The 24157-nt window shown below is 41.4% G+C and overlaps 1 protein-coding gene across 3 annotated transcripts; it reads right to left on the reverse strand.

Moving 5' to 3' along the window:
* Positions 1–2362: 2362 nt before the first annotated feature.
* Positions 2363–21681, reverse strand: LOC120239090 (myosin regulatory light chain 12B). Of its 3 annotated transcripts, none has more exons than XM_039243201.1 (4): positions 21436–21681; positions 7841–8039; positions 4152–4313; positions 2363–2857 (listed from the first exon to the last, which is right to left on the reverse strand). In XM_039243201.1, exons 2-4 carry the CDS (start codon positions 8022–8024, stop codon positions 2685–2687), a joined length of 519 nt encoding a protein of 172 aa, XP_039099132.1. In that variant the 5' UTR covers positions 8025–8039; positions 21436–21681; the 3' UTR covers positions 2363–2684. The 3 variants fall into 3 exon arrangements, with proteins under 3 accessions (XP_039099132.1, XP_039099133.1, XP_039099135.1); XM_039243202.1 differs by lacking the exon at positions 21436–21681 and adding an exon at positions 21043–21332; XM_039243204.1 differs by lacking the exon at positions 21436–21681 and adding an exon at positions 20795–20890.
* Between the last annotated feature and the right edge of the window lie 2476 nt (positions 21682–24157).

Below are 24157 nucleotides of genomic sequence, written 5' to 3' on the forward strand. Positions count from 1 at the left end.
GTGCTGACAGCTCAGATGTGGGGCTCAAACCCACAGACCGTGAGATCATGACCTGAGCCGAAGTTGGACGCTCAACCGACTGAGCCACCCAAGGTGCCCCAAGAACAACTAATTTTTTAAAAACTTGATGGCACTTAGAATAATTATCAGAGAGACAGCAACAAGGTAGAGATGAAGCAGAGGAAATAGACAAGGAGAGGCATTTTACAACCACCTCTTCTACTATTTCTGGAATCCCAGCCACCTTTGTGTCTTACCTTGATGACAGTGGTAGTCTCCTAACCAGAAGCCTTACTGTTTTTGTTTCTATTCTTGCCCCTCTTTTCTATTTTTTTTTTAAAGGTAGGTTTCACACCCAGTGTGGAGTCCAATGTAGGGCTTGAACTCAAGACTCTGAGATCATGACCCAAACTGAGATCAAAAGTCCAACCGTTAACCAACTGAGCCACTTAGGCGGCCCTTGCCCCTCCTTTCTGTACTCAGCAGCAAGGTTAAGTTTTTAAGAATCTCACATTTCCTCCCTGCCCAAAGCCCTAGGATTCCACACTGAACAGGAAATACCACCCTCATGTCCTTCTCCTGTGCTGTCCCAATGCTCCTGCTACAGTGTGCCCTGAAAGGAGCTTCGTGAGTGGAAAAAGAGGGGACCTCTTTCTTGTCATGCAGATCTGTTTAATGTCACTTCTCAGAGGCCCTCCGCCATACTTGCTCTGTTCTTCGTCCCACAGCACTAATGTGATATGGCTTACTGATCCTGCTTCTCACCAGTGAACCTGAGCCCCACAGAGGGCATCATCCTGGTCTGTCCTGTCCCCTAGTTCCTGCCCTCTCCCCTGAAATTTAGAACGTTACCTGTTGGGGGCACATGGGTGGCTCAGTCAGTTTAGCAACTTCGGCTCAGGTCATGATCTCATGGTTTATGGGTTTGAGCCCTGTGTGGGGCTCTGCGCTGAGAGCTGAAGAGCTTGGAGTCTGCTTTGGGTTCTGTGTCTCCCTCTCTCTCCTTCCCTCCCCCACTCATGCTGTCTCTCTCAAAAATGTTAAAAAAAAAATTAAAAAACAAAAAAAAAAGAACAGCACCTGGCATGTAACAGGTGACTGATAAATACTGGTTTAATGATGATCAAGATTCTCTCTGTAGAATTTCCCCTTCCCTAAAGCATATAGCGATTCTCCACCTGGCTTGATACTGCATCGTGACTTTAAGCTTGGACAGGTGCTTTGGCTTTTCTAGACTTCAGCTCTCCTAAAAAAGGCAGGAATAACATTTGTCCTATCTACCTCGTGTGCTGTGAGGATCAGATGGCAAATGTGAACGCTTTCATGAAGTATGGAGCACTATACTAGACCATGACAGTGAAACTGTCTGCTCATTTTAAAGAGGATAGAAAGGAAGCCAGAATAATTGGCAGCAAATAATATGTTATGTAAATGCATTGATTTCTAGCAGATAAAAAAACCAAAATGATACTTCTAAGAGAAGGAGAGGTATTGAACAAGACTGGAAAAACCTAGTGTCTTAGCTTTCTCTCTATTGTTCATACCACCTGGCTTTGAGGATTTTAAATGAGCTCCGTAGCAGCCATGTCTGTTTTTTAGTCCTTGCATATAGCCTAGTTTATACACCACATGAACTGCCTTCAAACATAGTATTGCTTAAAATCTCATCTTCTAGTTTTTAACTGGATACTTTTCTGAAATTCTGTTCAAATAATCAACTTCTGTAAATTATTTTAAATTTCAATGACTACAAAACTATGTTAGAATGTAATAGAAATGTCTTCACCTTTTAAGCATTTGAGGCTTTTTGCAGAGACAGCACAGAGTGGCTCCAGGACTATAAACTCTGGAGTTAGGCACCCAGGTTGGAATCTCACCTCTCACTATAAGTGACTGATCAATCACTCAACTATGCAGAACTCAGTTATCCCACCTGAAACACAGCACTAATAGAAATCTATCTCACAAGATTGTTGGGAAGAGTCAGTGAAAATCATCTGTGTGCAGTGCTTCACACATGGTAAATGTTAACAGTAACTGTCCTTCAGAATCTTCTTAGGCTCTAAGATCCATCAACGGTTAAATGTTTTCTCAGATACATTCTATATTTATCATTCAATAAACATTTGACTTAATAAAAGCATTAAAATCACAAAGGTATAACTAGTTTTTACTGCATAATGATGTTAATTTGTTGTACTTAAAAGTTCTGAAGAACATTGTCTCATGTAACTGAAAAATTGGCTTTACCATGAAATGTGAAATATGTGAAGTTGAAAATCTGGAGAAAAAAGAAAAAATGACTGCCCCCACCTACCATTTATTTAACTCTCCATTATATTCCATTTGAGTCAGCATAATCTTTATTTCAAAATAGTGTTTTTATTATATAAAAATGTAAAAATCCAGCAAAACCAGAAATACCGGATATATTTTCCTGGGCTTTCACATTTGTTGATTTTTATTCGCAATCTCTTTTTCAGCACAATTTACAACCTCAACCCCATTTGCAGTCTGATTATACAAGTGCTAAGTGGCAGAAAGGTCTAGAATAAATACATCAAAAAAAGAGGCAAAGCCGTGAAACTAAGTTGCATGCAACAGGTCTATGCGTGTGGGGGACAGTGTCTAGGAGATAAAACGGAGGAAAACAAAGCAACTGAAAGGTTTTAGCTGAAGTTCTTTCAATCATCTTTGTCTTTTGCTCCATGTTTAAGGATGCGCGTGAACTCAATGTAATTGAAATTCCCCTTTTTGTCGATAGGCGCTTCTCTGTACAGCTCATCCACCTCCTCATCCGTAAACCGGTCTCCCATCGTTGTCAGCAGCTCCCTCAGGTAGTCTTCCTGGATGGTGCCTGGCAGTAGAAAGAGGGGAGTCACGAACACTTCCTGGCACTGAATGGTTCATTTCTAAGATAGGTCAGTGTTAGGAAATATTTCAGAATATCCAAGTTTATGTGAACAAAATAACTAGCAAACTAAGGCAATTATGTAACTACATCATTGTTTGCCTATTACGTTGAGAGTTCTTTAGTTTTAATTGTTTTTAATGTTTTTTATTTATTTTTGTGAGTCAGAGAGAGACCGCGCAAGGAGGGGAGAGTCAGAGAGAGAGGGAGACACAGAATCTGAAGACAGGCTCCAGCCTCTGAGCTGTCAGCACAGAGCCTGATGAGGGACTTGAACACACGAACTGTGAGATCATGACCTGAGCCGAAGCTGGATGTTTAACTGACTGAGCCACCCAGGCGCCCCGAGAGTTCTTTCATTTTAAAGGCTAGGTTAATAGCTTATAATGCTTACACAATTAATTTGAAGCAAATTTTTCTCTAGAGGAGGAAAAAAACCCTCAGAATTTCAGAGATGTAAAGGAAATACAAAGGCAGCTGCCCAGAAAAATGGATAGTGCCGCCAAGACCAAATGTGCTAGAGGGGCAGAGCAGCTGTGACAGTTCTGGAGAGAGAAGCAGGAAGAAGGGTGCAAAGTGCATCTGAGGAGGTGTGTGGGTGGCTGAGAAGAGGGTTAGTGGAGAAGGAGAAAATGAGAGGAGTAAGAAAATGTGAATAACTAGGCTTTACGTGATTTAAAGCGAGAGAAAAAACATTTTTAATTTTTCAAGTTAGTTAACTATAATTTTTGGAGAGATTGACAGTCTCTTGAAAAAGTAGTTTTCATTGTCTAAGAAAAACTGTTTAATAGACAATTCTCCATTTGGCTTTCAGGAGGCTTAGAACCAAATTCAAAGACACCAAAAATTGGGGAGCTTTATGACCTACATACCTGTGACCTACCCATTCTCGGTCATACTATAAATGATAGTTTATTCATTTCTTTTTAAGTTATAGTTTACTCAAAAAAAATGGGGCGCCTTGGTGGCTCAGTCAGTTAAGCGTCCGACGTCATATCAGGTCATGATCTTGTGGTTTGTGGGTCCGAGCCCCATGTGAGGCTCTGTGCTGACAGTGTGGGGCCTGCTTGGGATCCTCTCCCTTTCTCTCTGCACCTGTCTTGATTGCACTCTTTCCCTCTCTCAAAATAAATGAACTTAAATAAAAAATAAATAGTTATATTTTACTCAGTTTTTTCATTTCCTAAAAAGTATTCCATAGAGTCCGGAGTGAGGGTGGGCATGAACAAAGAACACTCACCAGTTGCTTCTTCATCAAAGCAAGCAAAAGCATTTCGGATGACATCTTCCGGATCTGTACCGTTTAACTTCTCACCAAACATGGTGAGGAACATGGTGAAATTGATGGGTCCCGGAGCCTCATTCATCATGGCATCAAGGTATGCATCGGTTGGATTCTTCCCTAGAAAATTTCACATTTTAACATTTAAGGACAAAGAACTGACTTCTACACATAATTATTTTGTTAGTGTTATGCTCCCCAAAATACTTTTAAGTCACATCATCACATGAAACTATTTTTTCAGTTAACTTGCATTAAGAACATTTTAAAAAGACAAATTTTTGACAACATAAAAAAAATCTTTGATACATCATTCTATAAAAACATATTGTGGGCTGGGGCGCCTGGGTGGCTCAGTTGGTTAAGCGTCCTACTTCGGCTCAGGTCGGATCTCACGGTTCATGGGTTCGAGCCCCGCATCAGGCTCTGTGCTGACAGCTCAGAGCCTGGAGCCTGTTTCAGATTCTATGTCTCCCTCTGCCTCTGCCCCTCCACCACTCATGCTCTGTCTCTCTCTGTCTCAAAAATAAATAAATTATTATGGGGGGGAGGGGGGATGGGCATGGAGGAGGACACTTGTGGGGATGAGCACTGAGTGTTATGTGGAAACTAATTTGACAATAAACTATTTGTAAAAAAATAAAAAAATAAATAAATTATAAAAAAAAAAACCATATTGTGGGCTCAGGTTGAATGTTTTTCATTCATCAATACTTTCTGTAACTTTTCCTTCACTATTTTTCATCAAAAATAAGCACCAAAGGGGTGCTTGGGTCACTCAGTTAGGTAGGCATCGGACTTGATTTTTGGCTCAGGTCTTGCTCTCACAGTGGTGAGATCAACCCTGTGTCAGGCTCTGCACTAGGTGTGTCGCCTGCCTGGGATTCTTTCTTTCTCCCTCTCCCTCTGCCCCTCCCCTGCTTACATGCTGGCATCCCTCTCTCTCTTAAAAAACAAAAAACGAAAACCAAGCACCTGAAACCATGAACCAGGTAATGCCACAGGTTTATATCTTAAATGTTAAAGGCCCATCAGGGCATTTCAATGCCAGTCGTTTAAAAATTTGAAATATTCATATTTCTTTTTTTTTTAATGTTTATTTATTTTTGAGAAAGAGGCAGGGAGGATGGGGGACAGAGGATCTGAAGTGGGCTCGGCGCTGACAGCAGAGAGCCCGATGTGGGGCTCAAACTCATGAACCATGAGATCATGACCTGAGCTGAAGTCGGATGCTTACCCGACTGAGCCACCCAGGCGTCCCGAAATATTCATATTTCCATTTGTGGTACAGATGCCCATAAATTAGAATCTTCAAACATTTTATTTATAAGTTGGTCATTTAAGCTGAAACTACTAGGTTGGCTTAGCTCAATGGCTGAGCTCATTTTGAACAATAGTGTCTATTATTCAGTGGCCAGACATATATGCAAATGCTATTCACTCATATGGTGGAACTAGTTAAGCACTGCTCATAATGGGAAATCTTAATCTCAGTTCCCACTGAGAACACTTCTCCCCATGGAGGGAGATTCCTCTGACCCTTCCTTTGAAGTTAGAAGAAAGTCCCCTGGAAGAGCCAGTCATGGTAGGAATAACAAAGGGCTCTTCTTTGCCCAGGTATTTGTGAGGTCCCCCCATGGTATAGGAAAAATAGCCGTGAAAGAAGGAAGGGTCTAGAATTATGGGTTTGAATCCCAGTTCTGTCACTAGCTTTGTGACCTGAGAAAAGGAGGCGGTTGTCTAGGGTTACTTTCTTTGATCTGTAACATGGACTGGGTAAACTTGGTATCTGAAAAGTCCCTCCCAACATTATTTGTAATGATTCTCTATGAAAAGAATCTTAAGTTAGATACTCACATCTAAGGAAGCATCTGAATATTATACCAAACTACGTGCTAACGATAATCAAATCTAGAACTGTGGTTCATATGTAGTTTTCATCCTGGGAGTTCGGGTGAAATATAAATGCAAGCTGGCATTTATATTACCTGTCTCACTCATACACCTATTCAACATACCAATACAAAAATTAGCCCAAAATTAATTTAAGATTCACTGAATAAGTGAAAGAAGCTACAAAGATCTACTTTTCTGCCTGCAAATTTAATTCAACTCTCTTGCCCCAATTTTTTGGGGTAAAAGTCTAACCCAAAGGTGTCAAGAGAACAAGAAAGACACAGTGATTTAAAATGAATTGGTTTAGGCTAAGCACCTATGAACCCACTCAAGGCATCCAATATAATTTGATTTGAAAGATAAATAAATACGTATCTTTAAAGGCATGGACCTCCCCAAAACGGAAGGTCCCAAAGTCAGCCTCTTACTCTACCATCCCTCATTAATCCAACAAAAATTAATTGAGCATCTATTATAAGAGGATACAGGCTTGAGTGTTCAATCTTTGTATTACAACTAAGTCCCTCAATTTTCCTCTGCAGCCTTCTTCAGTAGTGATGTGCCCAAAAGCTCACACTTAGTTAGCCGTTCTGAGTGTGAAAAACACTGGATCCAACCTACTTCCAAGGCAACAACTTAGTTCAGTATCCTGATTCTACTCTCACCCTGAATAAAGAAAATGTTGCAAAATGTTAACAACTGGTGCATCTAGGTAAAGGATGTGTGCATGTTCATTACACTGATCTTTCAACTTTTTGCAGGCTTAAAAATTTTCACAATAGGGGCACCTGGATGGCTTAGTCAATAGAGCATGCAACTTTTATTTTTGAGCATGCAACTCTTGATTTGGGAGTCATGAGTTCAAGTCCCATGTTGGGCAGAGATTACTTAAAAATAAAATGTTAAAAAAATTTTTTTCAGGGGCGCCTGGGTGGCTTAGTCGGTTAAGTGTCCAACTTTCGCTTAGGTCATGATCTCATGGTTCGTGGGTTCGAGCCCCGCGTCGGGCTCTGTGCTGACTGCCAGCTCAGAGCCTGGAGCCTGTTTCAGTCTGTGACTCCCTCTCTCTCTGACCCTCCCCTGCTCACGCTGTCTCTCTCTCTCTCTCTCTCAGAAATAAATAAAACATTAAAAAAAAAAAAATTTTTTTTCAAAACAATGTCAGAAAAAAATAAAATAGATGAACAAAATTGTGGTTGTGGTTACTAAGAGAAAAAGAAAACAACATCACTCTTTGCCCTCTGGCCCCTGAACTGCCCTTTCTGGCTAACAGTCAAGCATGGGAAAATTTCAGAGTGCAAAGCCTAACTGTAGACCATCTGTGACCTGCACCCCCTTCCCTGTCCAGTCTATAGAGAACTCCTACGTTTGCCATTTCCAACTGTAAAAATCCCTGCTGACTTGGGGTAAAACATGGAAGACCTTCCCTCCCATCCTTCTTTTTAAGATCACAACCAACAACAAAATCGTACAAGGAATAATAAAGTAAAACCCATACAACCAGGCAGTGTGCCCATATAACCAGAGGGCAGTTTATGTTTGCTTTAAGTCTTGTATCTTTAAATTTTCTTTTTTTCAATTATAAAAAAAAATTATAAATAAAATCCTCTTAAGACTATCCAACCCCAACATGGCACTTCCCACCCAGATGTCTCTCAATAAGCCTTTGAGGAATGCTTACACATCACACAAGAAATAATTCACAATTATTATTTTGGGGAAGTGGGCATATAAAGGATATAAAAGTCTACCTAGAGAAGCAAGCATATCATGCAAATCTTCCTTGTCAATGAAACCATCTCTGTTCTGATCAATCATGTTGAAGGCCTCTTTGAATTCCTGAATCTGTGACTGGTCAAACATAGCGAACACGTTGGATGTTGCGCGCTGGGGGCGCTTCTTGGTGGTCTTGGTCTTTGCCTTTTTGCTCGACATGGTGGCTATTTATTTCTAGAGTTAAAAAGAAAAAACAAAGCAAAAAAGAATGCATGAAACATAAAGCAAAAAAAGAAACTATAACACCTAAAAGTTAGTGAGTAAAAATATCTGTTAAAAAGAATGATTACAGGGCACTTGGGTGGCTCAGTCAGTTAGGCGTCCGACTTCCTCTCAGGTCATGATCTCAAGGTTCGTGGGTTTGAGCCCCGTGCTGGGCTCTGTGCTGACAGCCAGCTCAGAGCCTGGAGCCTGTTTCAGATTCTGTGTCTCCCTCTCTCTCTGACCCTCCCCTGCTCACGCTGTCTCTCTCTCTCTCTCTCAGAAATAAAGAACATTTAAAAAAACCCAAACAGATTCTGTGTCTCCTTCTCTCTCTGCCCCTCCCCTGCTTGCACTGTGTCTCACTCTGTCTCAAAAAAAAAAAAAAAAGAATCATTACTTATTTTGAGGGAGGGAATGGGAGGGGGGCTTGGGAGGGAGGCAGAGAAGAGACAGCGCTGGAGAATGAGAAACTCCCAAGTAGGCTCTGTGCCATTAGCACAGAGCCCGATGCGGGTTTGACCTCAACCTCACCATATCCTGACCTGAGCAGAAATTAAGAGTCGAATGCTTAACTGACTGGGTCACCCAGGCATGCTAGTGAGTGAAAAAAAAGTTAGTGTAGAATTATTACTTCAATTAGGCAAGAATAAATATAGATTTAAACTTTATTTCCAATGTGACAATTAAATGTCTAGGAAAAAAGCAGTTTTGAAAAATTTAAGAAATAAAAATCATTCTATAGCTTGCCTCCAAAGTCCATGAAACCCATTTTTACTGAGTAGAATTTAAAAATACACTTCAGTAGCTAGCATTTACTGAGTAGCTCACTATGTGGCAAGCACCGTTAAGAGGGTTTGGGGCTCCTAAAGAGAAATGCTCCAAAGCTGACATCTTACTTTTTCAGAGGATTGTCCCATTAAATCCTCATAACAATCCTATGCAACAGACACTCTTTTTTTTATTCCATTTTACTACCAATATTGCATAACCTTTCTGAATCTTGGTTTTTTAAAACAGTGTGAAAACCAGGGAAGCTTACTCAATCTTCAGTTTTACAGCAAAACACAGCTTCTAGTTCAGTGCAAGTGAGACTTAAATGAGAGAACATTCGTAGAGACTAGTACAGTCACTGTATGGTCCATGTTCAAAAGGCTCTCATCTTTAAAAAAAAAATATCAAAAGCTACTCTCTTCATTATTTTAAAAAAAGTAATCTCTACGCCCAACATGAGATTTAAACTCAGGACCCCAAGATCAAGAGTCACCCACTCTACTGACTGAGCCAGCCAGGTGCCCCAAAACCTACAATTCGATCTTGGATCCCCTCCAGTTTCATCCTCACTTCCCCTTACCTTTGACAAAACTTTTAGAATAGCAGTGTAATACTCAACTATCTCCATTTTCTTATCACTCCTTAATTCTCTATAATATGACTTTGGTGGCAGCCTCCAATATTCTACTGAAAGCCACTGATATTTTAAATGTCAAACAGAATAAACACATTTTATTCCACTTTTATTTGCAGTTTTAAATAACATAGATAAACACAACAGAAAAATACTATCAGCTTTGGGATTAGAAAGTCCTGAGTTCAAGTCTCAGCTCCACCATTACTGGCTACATATAGCCTTGGAAAACCCAGAGACCAGAGCAATTTTTAATCCAATGCCTTATTCAATCTTCACAAATGTACTATGAGATAGGTATTATCTAGGTTAAAATAAAATATCAATGGCCCTGTGTAGTAAACAATTTTGCTCAAAGAGAGGCTTGGCCTTTGTCCTCTGCTCCTGGGAGGTAATCTCTAAGCCTGTGAAATGTCCTGCTGATATCAGGGTCTTGGGTCACATCAGACAGTCTAATAATGTAATTTATTGTGGGGGCTTTGGGTCATGTGTTATCAGTTTGACCACTCAAGGGGCTGGAGACTGAGGTCAGCCACAGAGCAGCTGACAGTATCTATTTGACAGAGCCCCAGTAAAAACAAATGGATATCGGGGCACCTGGGTAGCTCAGTCAGTTGAGCCTCTGACTTCAGCTCAGGTCATAATCTTGTTCAATGGTTTGAGGCCCGTATCAGGCTCTGTGCCCATAGCTTCAAGCCTGGAGCCTGCTTCAGATTCTGTCTTCCTCTCTCTCTGCCCCTCCCCTGCTCATACTCTCTCTCTCAAAAATAAATATTTAAAAAACAAAAAAACACACACTATGGATATCAAAGATCAAGTAAGTTTTCTTACTTGGCAATATTCCATGCATACTTTCACGTCTTGTTGCCAGGAGGGGTCTACACTGTCCAAGAAAGAGACAACTGGGAGCTCTCCATTTGGAGCCCTCCTGGACTCTGCAACATGTATCTCTTCCCTTGGCTCACTTTAATCTCAACACCTTTATTGCAATAAATCATAACTAAGGGTATAACACATTTCAATAAGTTCTGTGAATCCTGGCAAAATTATCAAAACTGTCTTGGGGACTGTTCTCTAATTCCGTAGCCCCATAATGTGAAAGCAGATGTCTAGAGGGGACAGTGGCTGACCAAAGTAATTTTGGACGTGGGTCTTCAGGTCTTTCAGTCTTAAAACATTATTTTTTTGGTGGTGGTGGTGGTGTTTTTAAGACTGTGATATCTACACCCAACGTGGGACTTGAATTCACAACCCTGAGATCAAGAGGTGCATGCTCCAGTGACTAAGCCAGCCAGGTGCCCCTTAGTCTTGGACTTTTAATTGACATTGTTTACTTCTCTTTTTTCAATCCAAAAAAATACCCCACTGGGTATTCTGAAGCTTGGCTTAGTGGTGTAGGTTTGGAGTACATTAGCCTTAGAGTTCTGATTCTAACATTCCAACTCCTTCCCTATCCCATATACTTGTCCTGAATAAATGTTAATTTTCTCTCCTGTCCCATAACTTAGCTTATTTGAGCTTAGTTACATTGAAGGTTAAATCACAGGTTGGATGTGGTCCACCAGCCAGGCAGTTGACTATGCTTTAATTCTTCTTTGCATTCCAAAACTGCTGAATTAAAATTTTTTCATGCTAAAAATTCTAAGATTCTATTTCTTCAAATCATAGTATGTACAAAAGACAGTAAATAGGGAGGCAAAAACTAGTTCTCTCAGTATCTGCAAATTATGTTTTTTTCCTGCAAATTATGTTTGTAATAGAATCATTTAGAAAAACTTTCCAAAGAGTAAATTTTTATTTAAAAAAAAAAAAGCAAAACACAAAAAAAGACAGTCGGTTGTGTCATGCTAACCCTATAACTAACCCAAAAGTATATTATATTTAAACATTTCTGAAGCTTAGTTGGAGTTCCCCAAGAAGCTGATGCCAAAACGAGATTAAACATGCAAGATATTTTTTTATTAGGGGAAATGTCTGTGAGAGAGAATGGGGAGGTAACCAATAAGGCTCAAAAAGCCCTTAGATGGTGAGCTGAGGCTGACCCCTAGAGTGAGAGAAATAGGGAAGGAAAGTGAAAGACAATCAAGAGCAATTCACTAAATGGCCCTAATCAAAATATATTACAGAGCAGATAATAGGCTCAATGTAATACTGTAATTTCTTTTAAAAGTTTTTTTTTTCCTTTTTCTGTGGTGCCTGGGTGGCTCAGTCAGTTAAGCGTCCAACTTTGGTTCAGGTCATTATCACTCGGATCATGGAGTCCCACATCAGGCTCTATGCTGACAGCTCAGAGCCTGGAGCCTGCTTCAGATTTTGTATCTCCCTCTGTCTATGCCCCTCCCCCGCTCACACTCTGTCTCTCTCAAAAATAAATAAACACTAAAATTTTTTTTTAAGTTTTTTTTTTTTTTTCCCCTGTTACTTCATGTTAAAGTAGTACACATATGGGGTGCCTGGGTGGCTCAGTTGGTTAAGTGTCTGACTTCGACTCAGGTAATGATCTCTCAGTTTGTGAGTTCGAGCCCTGCATCGGGCTCTGTGCTGGCAGCTAGCTCAGAGCCTGGAGCCTGCTTCAGATTCTGTGTCTTCCTCTCTCTCTCACCCTCCCCTGGTCACACTGTCTCCCTCTCTCTCAGAAATATATAAAACATTTTGAAAAATAATAAAATAAAAGAGTACACATTTGTACATGTATATAGAACCTAAAAACACTACACACATGCACATATTAACTGACAATAAAATATCAGCTGAAAAGTGAGGCAAAGTTGTAGCAAAACAATCAATCTAAAAAGAACTCTACCCCCAAAAGAAACTACCCTCGTCTTTCTCCTTTCCTTCTGAGATAAGTATCTTGGCTTTCTCTATTCTCTCACTTCCCACTCGCTTTCAACCCACCACAATCTGGCTTTTCCTCCCCCTCTACTGCAACAGCTCTCAAACTGCCAAATCCAGTCTAACTCCTTGGATCACTCGCTGTATTTGACACCATTTTATCCTTCTTGGCTTTGGTGAACAGTAACAGTAGAAATGAGCTGTTCAGAATGCAAGGTTTCCAACCCTGAAGACCTTCCACTCCTGATGAAGGAGCATGGGGCAAGCTGAAGGCAAAGTGCAGGCTAACAGCACCACTCCCCACCCGCCCACAGGTGGGACATGTATGATATTCCTTGGACACTCCAGGCTACCCCCAAAACAGGAACGGACAAAAAAACAAGTGGTTAAACTGATAAGAGTCCCCACCAGCTTACCAGAAAAAGGCAATACCAACATAGTCTAAAGTCCAGGAACTCCCTACAGTCTTAATGCTTTGCTAGTGAGAAAAACCTTAGGTTGACAATAGCTAGGCCTCCAGAAAGTCTCTTTAGAAACTCTCTCTCCCCCAACTCCATAAAATGGTAACCCCCACACTTACAATGCAGTTCTTTATGCCCCCGGGCCCTGTCCCATGCTTTAATAAAATCACCTTTTTGCACCAAAGACTTTAAGAATTTTTTCTTGGCCTTCAGCTCCAGGCCCCACGAACCCCACCCCAAAACGTCATCATTCTCAGAGGGAAACTCCTAAATGTTATACTGGAAAGATTGGTTTATGCTAAATACTGTATTTGACTTGGTGATACCAACTTAATCTTCTCTCAGTTCTATTTCTATGATTGGTCCTCTTCCATTCTCTTGTTAGGTTCTTATCTTCTCCACTTACCTAGATATTCAATATTCTTTCTTTTTTTTTTAAATATTTTTATTTATTTCTAGGAGAAAGAGAGACAACGTGAGCAGGGGAGGGTCAGAGAGAGAGGGAGTCACAGACTGAAACAGGCTCCAGGCTCTGAGCTGGCAGTCAGCACAGAGCCCGACGCGGGGCTCGAACCCACGAACCGCGAGATCATGACCTAAGCGAAAGTTGGACGCTTAACCGACTAAGCCACCCAGGCGCCCCATAGATATTCAATATTCTAACAGTCAATGGCTTATTAAAATTCTTTCCATTCTGCTTTCCTTGGACGATCTCATCAACTCTCACTGGTCTGACAACACTCAATGGCTCCCAACTCTGCATCTTCAGGCTTGACCTTTCCCTAGGCTGCAGACTCCAATGTTCTGCTTATGAAAGGGCTTATGAAAGGCACCCATTTGGACCTTTCAAATCAATGTGTTGAAAATTGAGTTCAATTATCTTCCCGCTCCTAAATTTTCTTAGTTTTTTGTCATTTACCTACTCAGCAAACCAGAAACCTAGGAATCATCCCCAACTTATCTGTCTTCCTGATGAATTAAGCCCTACCTCTTAAATATTTCTCAGATTTGCTCATCTTCCTCTTTTCCTCTCCTACCACCCTAAACTGGGCCTTCATTATCTCTGTGTAGACTATTTCTCTGTTGGGGCACCTGGGTGGCTTAGTCAGTTGTGTTAGACTCTTGGTTTTGGCTCAGGTCATGATCTTGGTTTCGTGAATTCTAGCCCCATGTTGGGCTCTGTGCTGGTAGTGCATAGCTTGCTTGGGATTCTCTCTCTGATCCTCCCCAGCTCAAGCTGTCTCTGCCTCTCTCAAATAAATAAACTTAAAAAAATATATATTTCTATGGCCAACTAGCCTATCTTCTTGCTTCTTCGTCCCTCTAAACTGTCCTTTACATTCCAGTGGTGTCTAACACGTGAATATAAATATGACCTTATATTTCCGTTAAAAAACTCTGGCTCTCCACTGCATATAGCACAGAATTCAAGTTCTTAAGCATGGTACACAAGGTCCTCCTTTCCATATTTTAGAATGACCTTTCCAGCCTTCTCTCTAGCCATTCTCTGCTTTGTACTTTTCCTTCAGTAACACCAAACTGTTTCTATGTGTCCATGGTACCGTGAAGTTTCTTACCTTATGTACTTTTGTTCTTGCTATTTTTCGAGTCTCAAATGCTTTAAGACCAAGGAGAAAACTAAAGGTCTACCCAACTTGTGGCTCCATTACCACTTATTGAGTGACTCATATGCTAGGCACATTATGTGCATTAAACTCAACACACTTGCTTTACAAATGTAGAAACTGAAGATCAAAGCTATTAAATAACTTTCCCAAGGTCACCTTGTGGCAGAGCTGGGACCTAAGCCCCATTTATGGAAGGTTATTTCTAACTCTGTATTTTTCACTTTGTACTAAATGTTCTAGATATTTTAAATTTACCACAAAATTTATTTGTTAAAGCTTATTTATTTATTTGAGAGAGTGAGAGAGAATCCCAAGCAGGCTCCATGGTCAGCCTGACACAGAGCTTGATCTCACCACAGCGAGATCATGACCTGGGCAGATATCAAGAGTCAGATGCTTAAGTGACTGACACACTCAGGCACCCCTTGGAATTACTACAAAATTTAAAAGACTTTCAATACAACCAATGTAATCTAACACTCATTTCTGAGCAGTGACTTTCTTCTGAATTCAAATTCTTGAGTTTTCAAATAAATTCAGACGATACTGGGGAAACCAATGTACAGGGCAGAATTGCACAGTAGAATGGGAACTGCAATGTAGATTTAAGTAAGTGACAATATTTCCTGTCATTCATGGTCTTGGCTTGATATCATAGATAAGGCTTGAAACCTTTATCTTGGACTGTCAAATTAACATTTAATTTATAAATGTTAAACAGGAAACAACCACCAAACCCCACTCTTAAACTATAATTATAGAAAAAAGGCCATATAAATCATCATATAATGTAATGAAGAATCCTTAACAGCAGTAAGAACATCTCACTTCCTCTTCAAATATGTCATTATTTTTGTAAATTTCTCACACAGAGTGAACAAAAAGTATATGCAGTGTTCACAGAACTTACAAGGGTTGGGATATAGGAATACTGGTATATGTGGCTGTGGTGTCAACATATTTATATAATCTAAATGTCTGCAAAATCACCTACGATATGGTTGGTTGTGTAAATCAAAACTTGGGCATGATAATTGCTAATAAGCAGAAATTGCTTGTAAACTTCATCCAGCCTATATGACTTTACTGCTTTAATGAAACATATTCTGTCAGCTACATAGGACTTCCTTGACATTCCTTCAAGCTTTCTTTAAGTATCTTAAGTAGTTAGGGGCTGTCACCATATGGCAAGTAAATATGTCTTTCACAACAGTTAACCTTCTGGTCTCAATCTTGGCTGCACATCAGAATCAACTTGGAAGTTTAAAAAAACTGGTATCTAAGTCCTAGTCTGGCCTAACTGAAACTGAAAGATGATGGGTGGGGCTGAGGAATTTGTAATTTAAGAAACATATCAGGTGATTCCATGCAGGAGGGTTGAGAACCAATGAGTTAACCACCTAGAAGGCACTGGCTGTTTATGCCTTGAGTTACATTTACTTTTAAAAATTTAGTCATTATGTTTTAATGGAGATGCTAGAGACCTGTAGCCTAATTCCAGTTCTGTCATTCACAAGTTACATGACCTTTGGTCATTTTAGCTTTCATGGGCCTCATTTTCCTCATCTGTATAATAGAAAAAGTAGATCAGAAGTCACAAACTGGCAACTGCCAAACTATATGCAGTCCGCAGGGAGGTTCATTCTCCCAGGGATGACCTTTTTAAATGCCTTCTTCTGTAACTGAGTTAGTTTGCCAACATTGTAAAAAACTGAAGTTTACTTTAATAAAAACAAATTTCAGATGCTTGAAAACTGTATGATAATCAGTTGACCAGCCTTCATAAGTTCCTGTAGATAATGAGTATTCAGAGAGCAATCCCCACTACTCCCTACATCTTCCTGTCACAGCTGGTATTTGTTTATGTGATGGCCTGGCCTCTGAGAGCATCTGAACTCGTTCCTTGGCTGTGGTAGTTCCCTCTGCATTTCTCATGCCCTCGCGCAGTCCCCACCAACAGTGAAAAGGGTTGACCTGTGAAAGTGTAGGGAGGTAAAATAATTTTCCTTCTACCTTTCTGAGTTCTCGGCTGCCACCTCTGTAGTTACAGATTCACAAGAGAAAACAGAAGGTTATTAACATGTGTAGCAGCAGAGATACCCAGGGAAAAGCCAACTCAGAAAGGTATCTCAAACTTAGCCTAAAAAAAATTTTTTTTAAATAAAAATAACTCAGCTTAAATATCATCTTCAGCTGAAAACAAAGAGGACAGGTGTGTGAGGGGAAGAGGCTAGTAAGGGAAGGCTACCAGGAAAAGCACGCAAACAGGGTAAGCCTTGTCAGGAAGATTTAGTCAGGGCTTTCTCTGATGATAAGAGTCTCAAGTTGTCTCCAGAGAATAACCTTTGTCCTTCCTGGTAGAGAGGGGAGGAAGGACACCTATGTAAATTTATGTCCTGCTTTTAGGCAAATAGGAGGACAGAGAGCTTTTCTTGTGGCGAGTTCTTCAGTTGCCAATACCAACTTGCCAGCCATGTGACTCAGCCATCTTTGAGACTGGTCTTCCTTCAAATATGTGCCAACCCAGCTGACTTCTGGACTGCAACCTCATGAGACTCAGAACCACTAGTTTAGCTGCCTTGGCATACCAGACCCTCAGAAACTATTGTGTTTTTAAGGTGCTGAGTTTGGGATAATTTGTTATATAGTACAGGAAAACTAAAAAAAGCCACTGTGTTTCCTTGACCGCTTTAATATTAAAATAGGGCAATGCCTTTATTTCAGGATTATAGCTACAGTCAAGTTTGCATTGGATAGGAAATTTTCTATTCTTGGTTAGAAAATTTTAATTCCTTCTATTTGATTTTCTCCAAGTTCTGTGGGTTCCTCTTTTTCTAAAGATTTTTTTTAAGGAATCTCTACACCCAACTACAACCGAGATCAAGAGTCATCCACTCTACCGACTAAGCCAATCTGGCACTCTCAGTTTTGGGCATTAAAAAAATGTTTTTCTAGTAATTTAACCATTTCATCTAGGTCTTTAAATGTTAGTCCATAATTATTCATAATACTATCTAATTACTTTTTTTAAAGTTTCTTTATTTTTAAGTAATCGCTATCCCTAATGGGGGGCTTGAGCTCACAACCCCCTAAGATCAAGAGGTGCATGCTTTGACTGAGCCAGGCACTTCCTCAACATTCCCATCAACACTATCCTATTCTTCTGACTCCTACACTGTTTTGCTAGTTCGTCTTGCTTCCTAATTGGAGTTTCTTGCAAAGCTCTATCCTTGAAGTATTATGCTTTCCTCAGGTGCTGGTCAAAAAACCAGGAGCATAAGGTTACCACTAAAAATGAGGTAATTGGGGGGCACCTGAGTGGCTCAGTGGGTTAGGCATCTGACTCCTGATCTCAGTTCGGGTCTTGAACTCAAGGTTGTTTGGGCTCCAGGCTGGGCATGAAGCTTATTTAAAAAAAAAAAAAAAAAAAAGGTAACTGAGTAGGAAGGAGGAAATGGTTTTGTGAGCAAAGGGATGATGAAGAGTTCAAGTTTTAGCCAAGCTACAGTAGAATGGTAGTGGAGACGCTCAGGTGCAGGATACTTAGGAGGTCTCCCTTTAGCAAAGACAATTTATAAGCAGAGGCAGAAGGTGAGGCCTGACAGTAAATAAATGCAAAGAGCAGAGCAGGGCAGATCTGCTAAAAGCTAAAGTCATTTCTGATTGAATTCTCATGCTCACCAACGTCTATCAGAATCTTTAGAAATTTCTCATGGATTCCCATGGTCATTATTATAGTCAAGACTAATGTTGGTGCTAATTAGGAGGATCAAATCACTGGATACATGAGCAACCGTCTGAAAACAGTAATCATAAGAATTTAGTGTATAATCAAGCTAGAACAGTCCACAAAATTAACCTCATTACACTTATGACATATCATTGTTTTCATGCTACATTTTTAGGCAAATATGTAATCCGTTCTATAAATTATTATATCTATTTTTCTTAAAGAGCCAAACACAATTTTTACAGCCTTCCTCTCAGGAAACTGAACTTTCGGCTGAACTTTCCCCATAGCATAAATATTTTAGTATTTCCCATATATGTTATAATGCTGTCATTTTTTTATTATGGGTTTTATGATCATCCCAGGTGGCAGTAAGCTTTCCATCCCCTGACCTCCCGTATCATTTTGTTTTACTGCAGTGAAATTTATATGTGGTGCAATGCACAGATCTTAAAAATGAGTTTTTGTAAACATGAACACTCATATAACCACCATCCCAATCAAGTTATAAATATTAACATCACTCCAGAAAGTTCCTTCAAAGTCAATAATCCTCTCCCATAAGCAACCATTGCTCAGATTTCTATAAACCAGAAATTTATTAACTTAACCATAAATTCGTTTTGTCTGTCTTTGAAATTCTTATAAATGGAATTATACAGTGTATATTCTACAGGCCTCACTTCTTTTACTCACTATATTTTTGAGATTCATCTATCTTGTTGCATTTATCTGTGGTTTATTCTTTTTTTATTGCCCAGTAATATTCTCTTGCCATACCATTTACCTATACATTCTTACAGCATTTAGCCTTCTAACCTTAGATTGTGTGGTAGAGTACCTTACACTCAGCAGGTGCTCTATAAATATTTATAAAGCAAATACATACGTATGTTTTTTCCTATCACAGACAGAATTAGATATACATATATTCATTATAAAGTAGATCCAGGATCTGACTCCTAAAATAAATCTTTTCCTCAAGAGATCCTTGACAAAACTTACCAGCTACCCCCTATTCTATGCCGGGAAGAAACAATGCTAACAACACAATTATTGAGTGCTAAATATGTGCTAGGCACTGGTCTAAGCATTTCACATGCATTAACATATTTAATCCTCACAACTTATGATATAAGTGCTGTTATCTCCATTTCTCAGAAAAGAAAATTAGGGCAAAGAGAATAAACAATCTGCCTGCAGCTACACAGCTAGAAAACAGAAATTTATTTATTTATTTTAAAATTTGTTTATTTTGAGAAAGAGAGAAGACGCAAGCGGGGGAGAGTGAGTGAGAGAGAGAGAGAGAGAAAGAGTCCCAAGCAGGCTCTGAGCTGTCAGCACAGAGCCTGACAGTGAGGCTCGAACTCAGGAACTGTGAGATCATGACCTGAGCCAAAATTAAAGAGTCAGATGCCTAACTGATTGAGCCACCAAAGCACCCCGAAAATGGTAGAATTTAAATTCGGGATCTGTACTCGTGAAGTCTAGCTCCAGAGCCTGTATTACTAGCCCCTACAGAGAGCTGAAATTCTCTATCATGAAAACACCAGTATCTAGCTGGGGTACAAGCAAGGCTACCACACAGCTAAGATGCAGAATAAGGAAGATCCCAACACTGCTGGCAATGAAAAGCTTCTCTTGGTACTTGGTGTCTTTGAATCCTAGAAGAGAGGGACAACCGACCCCATTTACAGGCTCTAAGTGCTCTTATTTTCCCTAATCCCACAACCCTCACCTCATCTGTTCTTCAGAGGTTTCAGTTCATCCTGTCGAAACTCAGTCTCATTAAAGCATAAACAAATATCAAGCAATCCATTATAGAAGCTGTTTCACTCAACAGAGCTTTAACAAACAAAAAGCTGTGCACTTAGTTATGAGGGTCCAGTGGGGTCCATCTAATGCTTACAAAGAAAATGGGTGGCACACATGAATCCTTCAAGTGACCTTGGGCAAATTATCTCGCTTCTCTGGGTTTCAGTTTCCTCAGTTATAAAATAATCTGTAAAACAGGTCATCTATTTCACAAGATAATCTTTTTTCTTTTTTAATTTTTAATGTTTTTTATTTATTTCTGAGAGAGAGAGAAACAGTGTGAGCAGGGATGGGTCAGAGAGAGACAGGGAGACACAGAATCTGAAACAGGCTCCAGGCTCTGAGCTAGCTGTCAGCACAGAGCCCGACGCGGGGCTCAAACCCACGAACCGTGAGATCATGACCTGAATCGAAGTTGGATGCCCAACCGACTGAGCCACCCAGGTGCCCCTTTCACAAGATAATCTTTAAGGTTCTTCTGAATTCTAAAATGCTATGATTCTTCTCTTAGGAAAGGACCATTCCAAATCCATCCTAAACAAAGGCTGCCAAGCTAATTCTTTAAGCACCTCTTTCTTCATATTACTCCCTTACTAATGAAATCCAAAATGACTGCCTAATGCCTCTTACATAATCTTTTCTTTCTCGGCCAAGTTTTCAAGACATCCATAAAAACGCCTCACTTCTCTACCCTAACTACCTTTATATCCAACTATTACTCATTATTGTTCTTGTTCCATTCAGACTGGTCTCCCCACTGTTTCCTTTTCACACAACACAATTCCCACCTTTTGAGCCTTTCCTCTTGTTCCTCCCAACCAGAGATCCTGCCAGAAATACTTCAGTTCTACCTCCTGGGGCTGAATCCAAGGTCTTCAGAGGACGGTATTTTTTTTCTTCAGGAAATCTGTCTTGACTTTTGTGATTTGTCCTTTTCTTCGATCAACACGAATGAACTGACTCTTTACAAGATGCAAGACACTGTGCGAGTTACGACTCCTACGGAAATCATTCCATTTTAGCCTATACCAACCATGCACTCCGGGACAGGTTCTCTAAGTTTCCTTTGACACTTCACCTAAGGCAAAGAAGCACTCACCACTAGACTCCTGCATCCACCAAAGCATCCAGCCCTGTGTGGGGACACAGTGCCGGCGCTGGCAGCGGGGCCGCGGGGAGGTCGGAGGCACCAGGTGTGTGAAGTCACCCGGGTGACGCAGGGCCCGTCTCCGCGCTGCCGGGCACCAGCCACCTTTTCCAGCAGGGCGTCTCCCCATCCCGGCTTCATCCGCCCTGGCGCTGCCCGGCCTCTCAACGCCCAGGCCTAAGGCGGCCTCTCCCACGGCCTCCTCATCGACCCCTTACCCAACCAGGTTCCGCAGCGCCTGGCCCCCGGGTCCCCAGGGGCGGGGTCCCGACGGCGGGCGCGAGGCTGGGAGGGGGGAGGGGTGCGGCCCGAGGGGTGTCGCGCGCGGGGGCCAGCTCCACTCACCGCTGCCAGACACCAGAGCCCGGACTGCCCTGCGCGAGACGACGAGCGACGGCGACGACCGCTGGGCTGTGGTGCTACAGTGGCGGAGCCCGGCACTTCCTGCCTCGAGAGGTGGACCGGAAAGCGCACCGGAAGGCGCGGCGAGATCCAACTCGGGACGGGGGGTTGCAAGACGGATTCTTGCTCAGGACCGCGCGAAGCCCGCTATGTCGGCCGAGGAGCGAGGCTGCGGCCGAAGAACACAGCCTGGCCTTTAGTCGTCTTCTGTGGCCTGTTGCGTCTGCTGCCGCATCCCCTCCAGCGTGCGGCTGTAGCCCCGCGGCCCGCCCTCCTCCCCCGCCTTCTGCGGCGGGTTCCCGCGGCCCTTCCGCATTCCTGGGCCGCGGGGCGCCGGCCCGGGCCTGGAATTTGACCCAATGGGGCGGGGCGGGGCGGGGCGGGGCGCGAGCCCTCAGGATTTGGGGGACCCCGGTCGCCGAAAGACTCCCACCCTGGGCTCCCACAGTTGGCACATTAAAGTAAAGCTCGCGTAGTTCCATTTGAACTTGAAGTAAAACAACTAGTTAGGGGGAGTCCCGCGTAACACTGCGGAAGGTAAGAGGGCGGCGGCGGGGCGGATCCCTGCCTGCTGGAAAACCCGTTCTTTCTCAGCTGAGCTCCAGCCAGAGTTCTGTCATTTAGCCCTCAAATTATAAGCTTTATGGCCTTACAGACCACGGCTGGCCTATGACTCTTTCGTTCCCCTTACAACCACAAGAAATTTTATTCAAAATGTTTGCTTTCCTTTGGGTCAGTAGATGACAGAATCACGCACACGCATAGGTACGAGGGCGCACGCACATAAAATGCTGTTCGTCAAAACAGGAAACCACGAAGCTACATTCTACAAGTTTTGTTCTACATACCATTTGTGCCTGTAACCTTCAGTTCCCTCACCCTATAATAATATAGATGAATACCACTATTGCTGCGTAATGGAGGGTAAGCCGATAGCAAACCTTTATCGAGCACTTGTGAGATTGCCTGAAAGTGTGCCAGATGCTAGGGAGAGGAATAATAGTCTTTTATATTCTAGAAATCTTTGGTCAGAAATTCCTAGATATTAAGAACCATGTGCTCAGCATCTATAGCAGTTCTTAAACAGCAGCATGTGTAAGCAAAACCAGGAAGGCTTAGTAAAAGGTTCTTGAGCCTCAACTCCAGATACTCAGATTCAATAGGTCCAAGGTGAAGCAATAATTTGCATTTCTAGGGGCGCCTGGGTGGCTTAGTCGGTTGAGCGTCTGGCTTTCGCTTAGGTCATGATCTCGCGGTTCGTGGGTTCGAGCCCCGCGTCGGGCTCGCGCTGACTGCTAGCTCGGAGCCTGGAGCCTATTTCAGAGTCTGTGTCTCCCTCTCTCTCTCTGACCCTCCCCTGCTCACACTGTCTCTCTCTCTCTCTCTTTCTCTCTCCTAGAAATAAAAATATTAGAAAAAAATAATTTGCATTTCTAGTAAGTACCCAGGGGATGCTGATGCTGTGGTCTTAATCTGAGTAACACTGCCCAAGGCCCAGATAATCAGGGAATGCATTTTCTCAGAATTTGGAAAGCAGTTTCTGAAACGTCACACCTGGTTCTAAAATAATTACTCTTTCTCTTGGCAGCAATCTGCTCTTTCGTCCAACAGTATTTTTTAACACTCAAAATCAAGAGTTTGGCTTCTTTAGGTCTTTGTCATAGAGCCCTTCAAGTATGTCTATTACCATTCCATAAGCCCTTGCCTTGGCCAGCTGAGTTAAGATGACAGCTGAGGGACTCTGACTGTACTTTGACTTTGATCTCCATATTTGTTTATAGAACTGCTTTCCAATACAATAGTCACTAACTACATGTGGCTATTTAAATTCAAATTAAAAACTTAGTTCCTCAGTTATATTAGACACATTTTAAGTGCTCAGTAGCCATATGTGGCTAGTGTTCTTATTGGAAAGCACACAGAGCATTTCTATCATCACAAAGTTCTGGAGAGCTCTGTTCGGAAAAATAATTCTAGGATATATTGTTCTTTAGATACAAAAGAAAAACATTATTAACAAAAAGCCAATTATCTAAATATCTAGCACTTGGGTGATGGCTAATTAAGGCATATCCTTTTTGAAGGTAATTGTGGTCATTAAAAAGAATGGCTACAAATAAAAAAAGATGGCAATGCCAAAACATGAAAAATAATTTAAGATATATTAAACTAAAAAGTTGTATATTCATTACAACTATAAAATGCATATGGATAAATAAGACATTATGGCATAGAAATCTATTGTAAAAGGATACAGGGACTTAAGAAATTTTTTTAAAAAGGCAGGGGGTGGCCGGGTGGCTCAATCAGTTAAGTGTCTGACTTCAGCTCAGGTCATGACCTCTCAGTGCTGACAGCTCAGAGCCTGGAACCTGCTTCAGATTCTTTGTCTCCCTCTCTCACTGCCCCTCCCCCATTCTCATTCTGTCTCTCTCTCAAAAATAAACAAACATTGAAAAAAGATACGGGGTCTTGGGAGTTTAAGCAAGTAGAATGGGAGAAGCAGCATTGGGGAAACTGGGCATTTCTTCCATGTGGGATTAGTTCCAGCAGTGCTTTCAAGAAAAATAAAAAATCACGTTTCAGGGAAATCAAGAAATTGTACACTAAGGACCTAGAAAGACACAAACAAGTCTAATGATTGGATCTACTCAGGAAATCTAAA

The sequence above is a fragment of the Hyaena hyaena genome, unplaced genomic scaffold (genome assembly GCF_003009895.1).
Source record: "Hyaena hyaena isolate Hyena2069 unplaced genomic scaffold, ASM300989v1 scaffold_222, whole genome shotgun sequence".
NCBI lineage: Eukaryota > Metazoa > Chordata > Mammalia > Carnivora > Hyaenidae > Hyaena > Hyaena hyaena.

Excerpts from the sequence above, each read along its gene's own strand:
- LOC120239090 (XM_039243201.1), bottom strand. The coding sequence starts at position 8,024 with ATGTCGAGCAAAAAGGCAAAGACCAAGACCACCAAGAAGCGCCCCCAG. Across the intron at positions 4,314-7,840 it reads TGATATGCTTGCTTCTCTAG|GGAAGAATCCAACCGATGCA; the intron begins GTAGACTTTTAT and ends GAAATTTTCTAG. Across the intron at positions 2,858-4,151 it reads CTTTGATGAAGAAGCAACTG|GCACCATCCAGGAAGACTAC; the intron begins GTGAGTGTTCTT and ends TTCTACTGCCAG.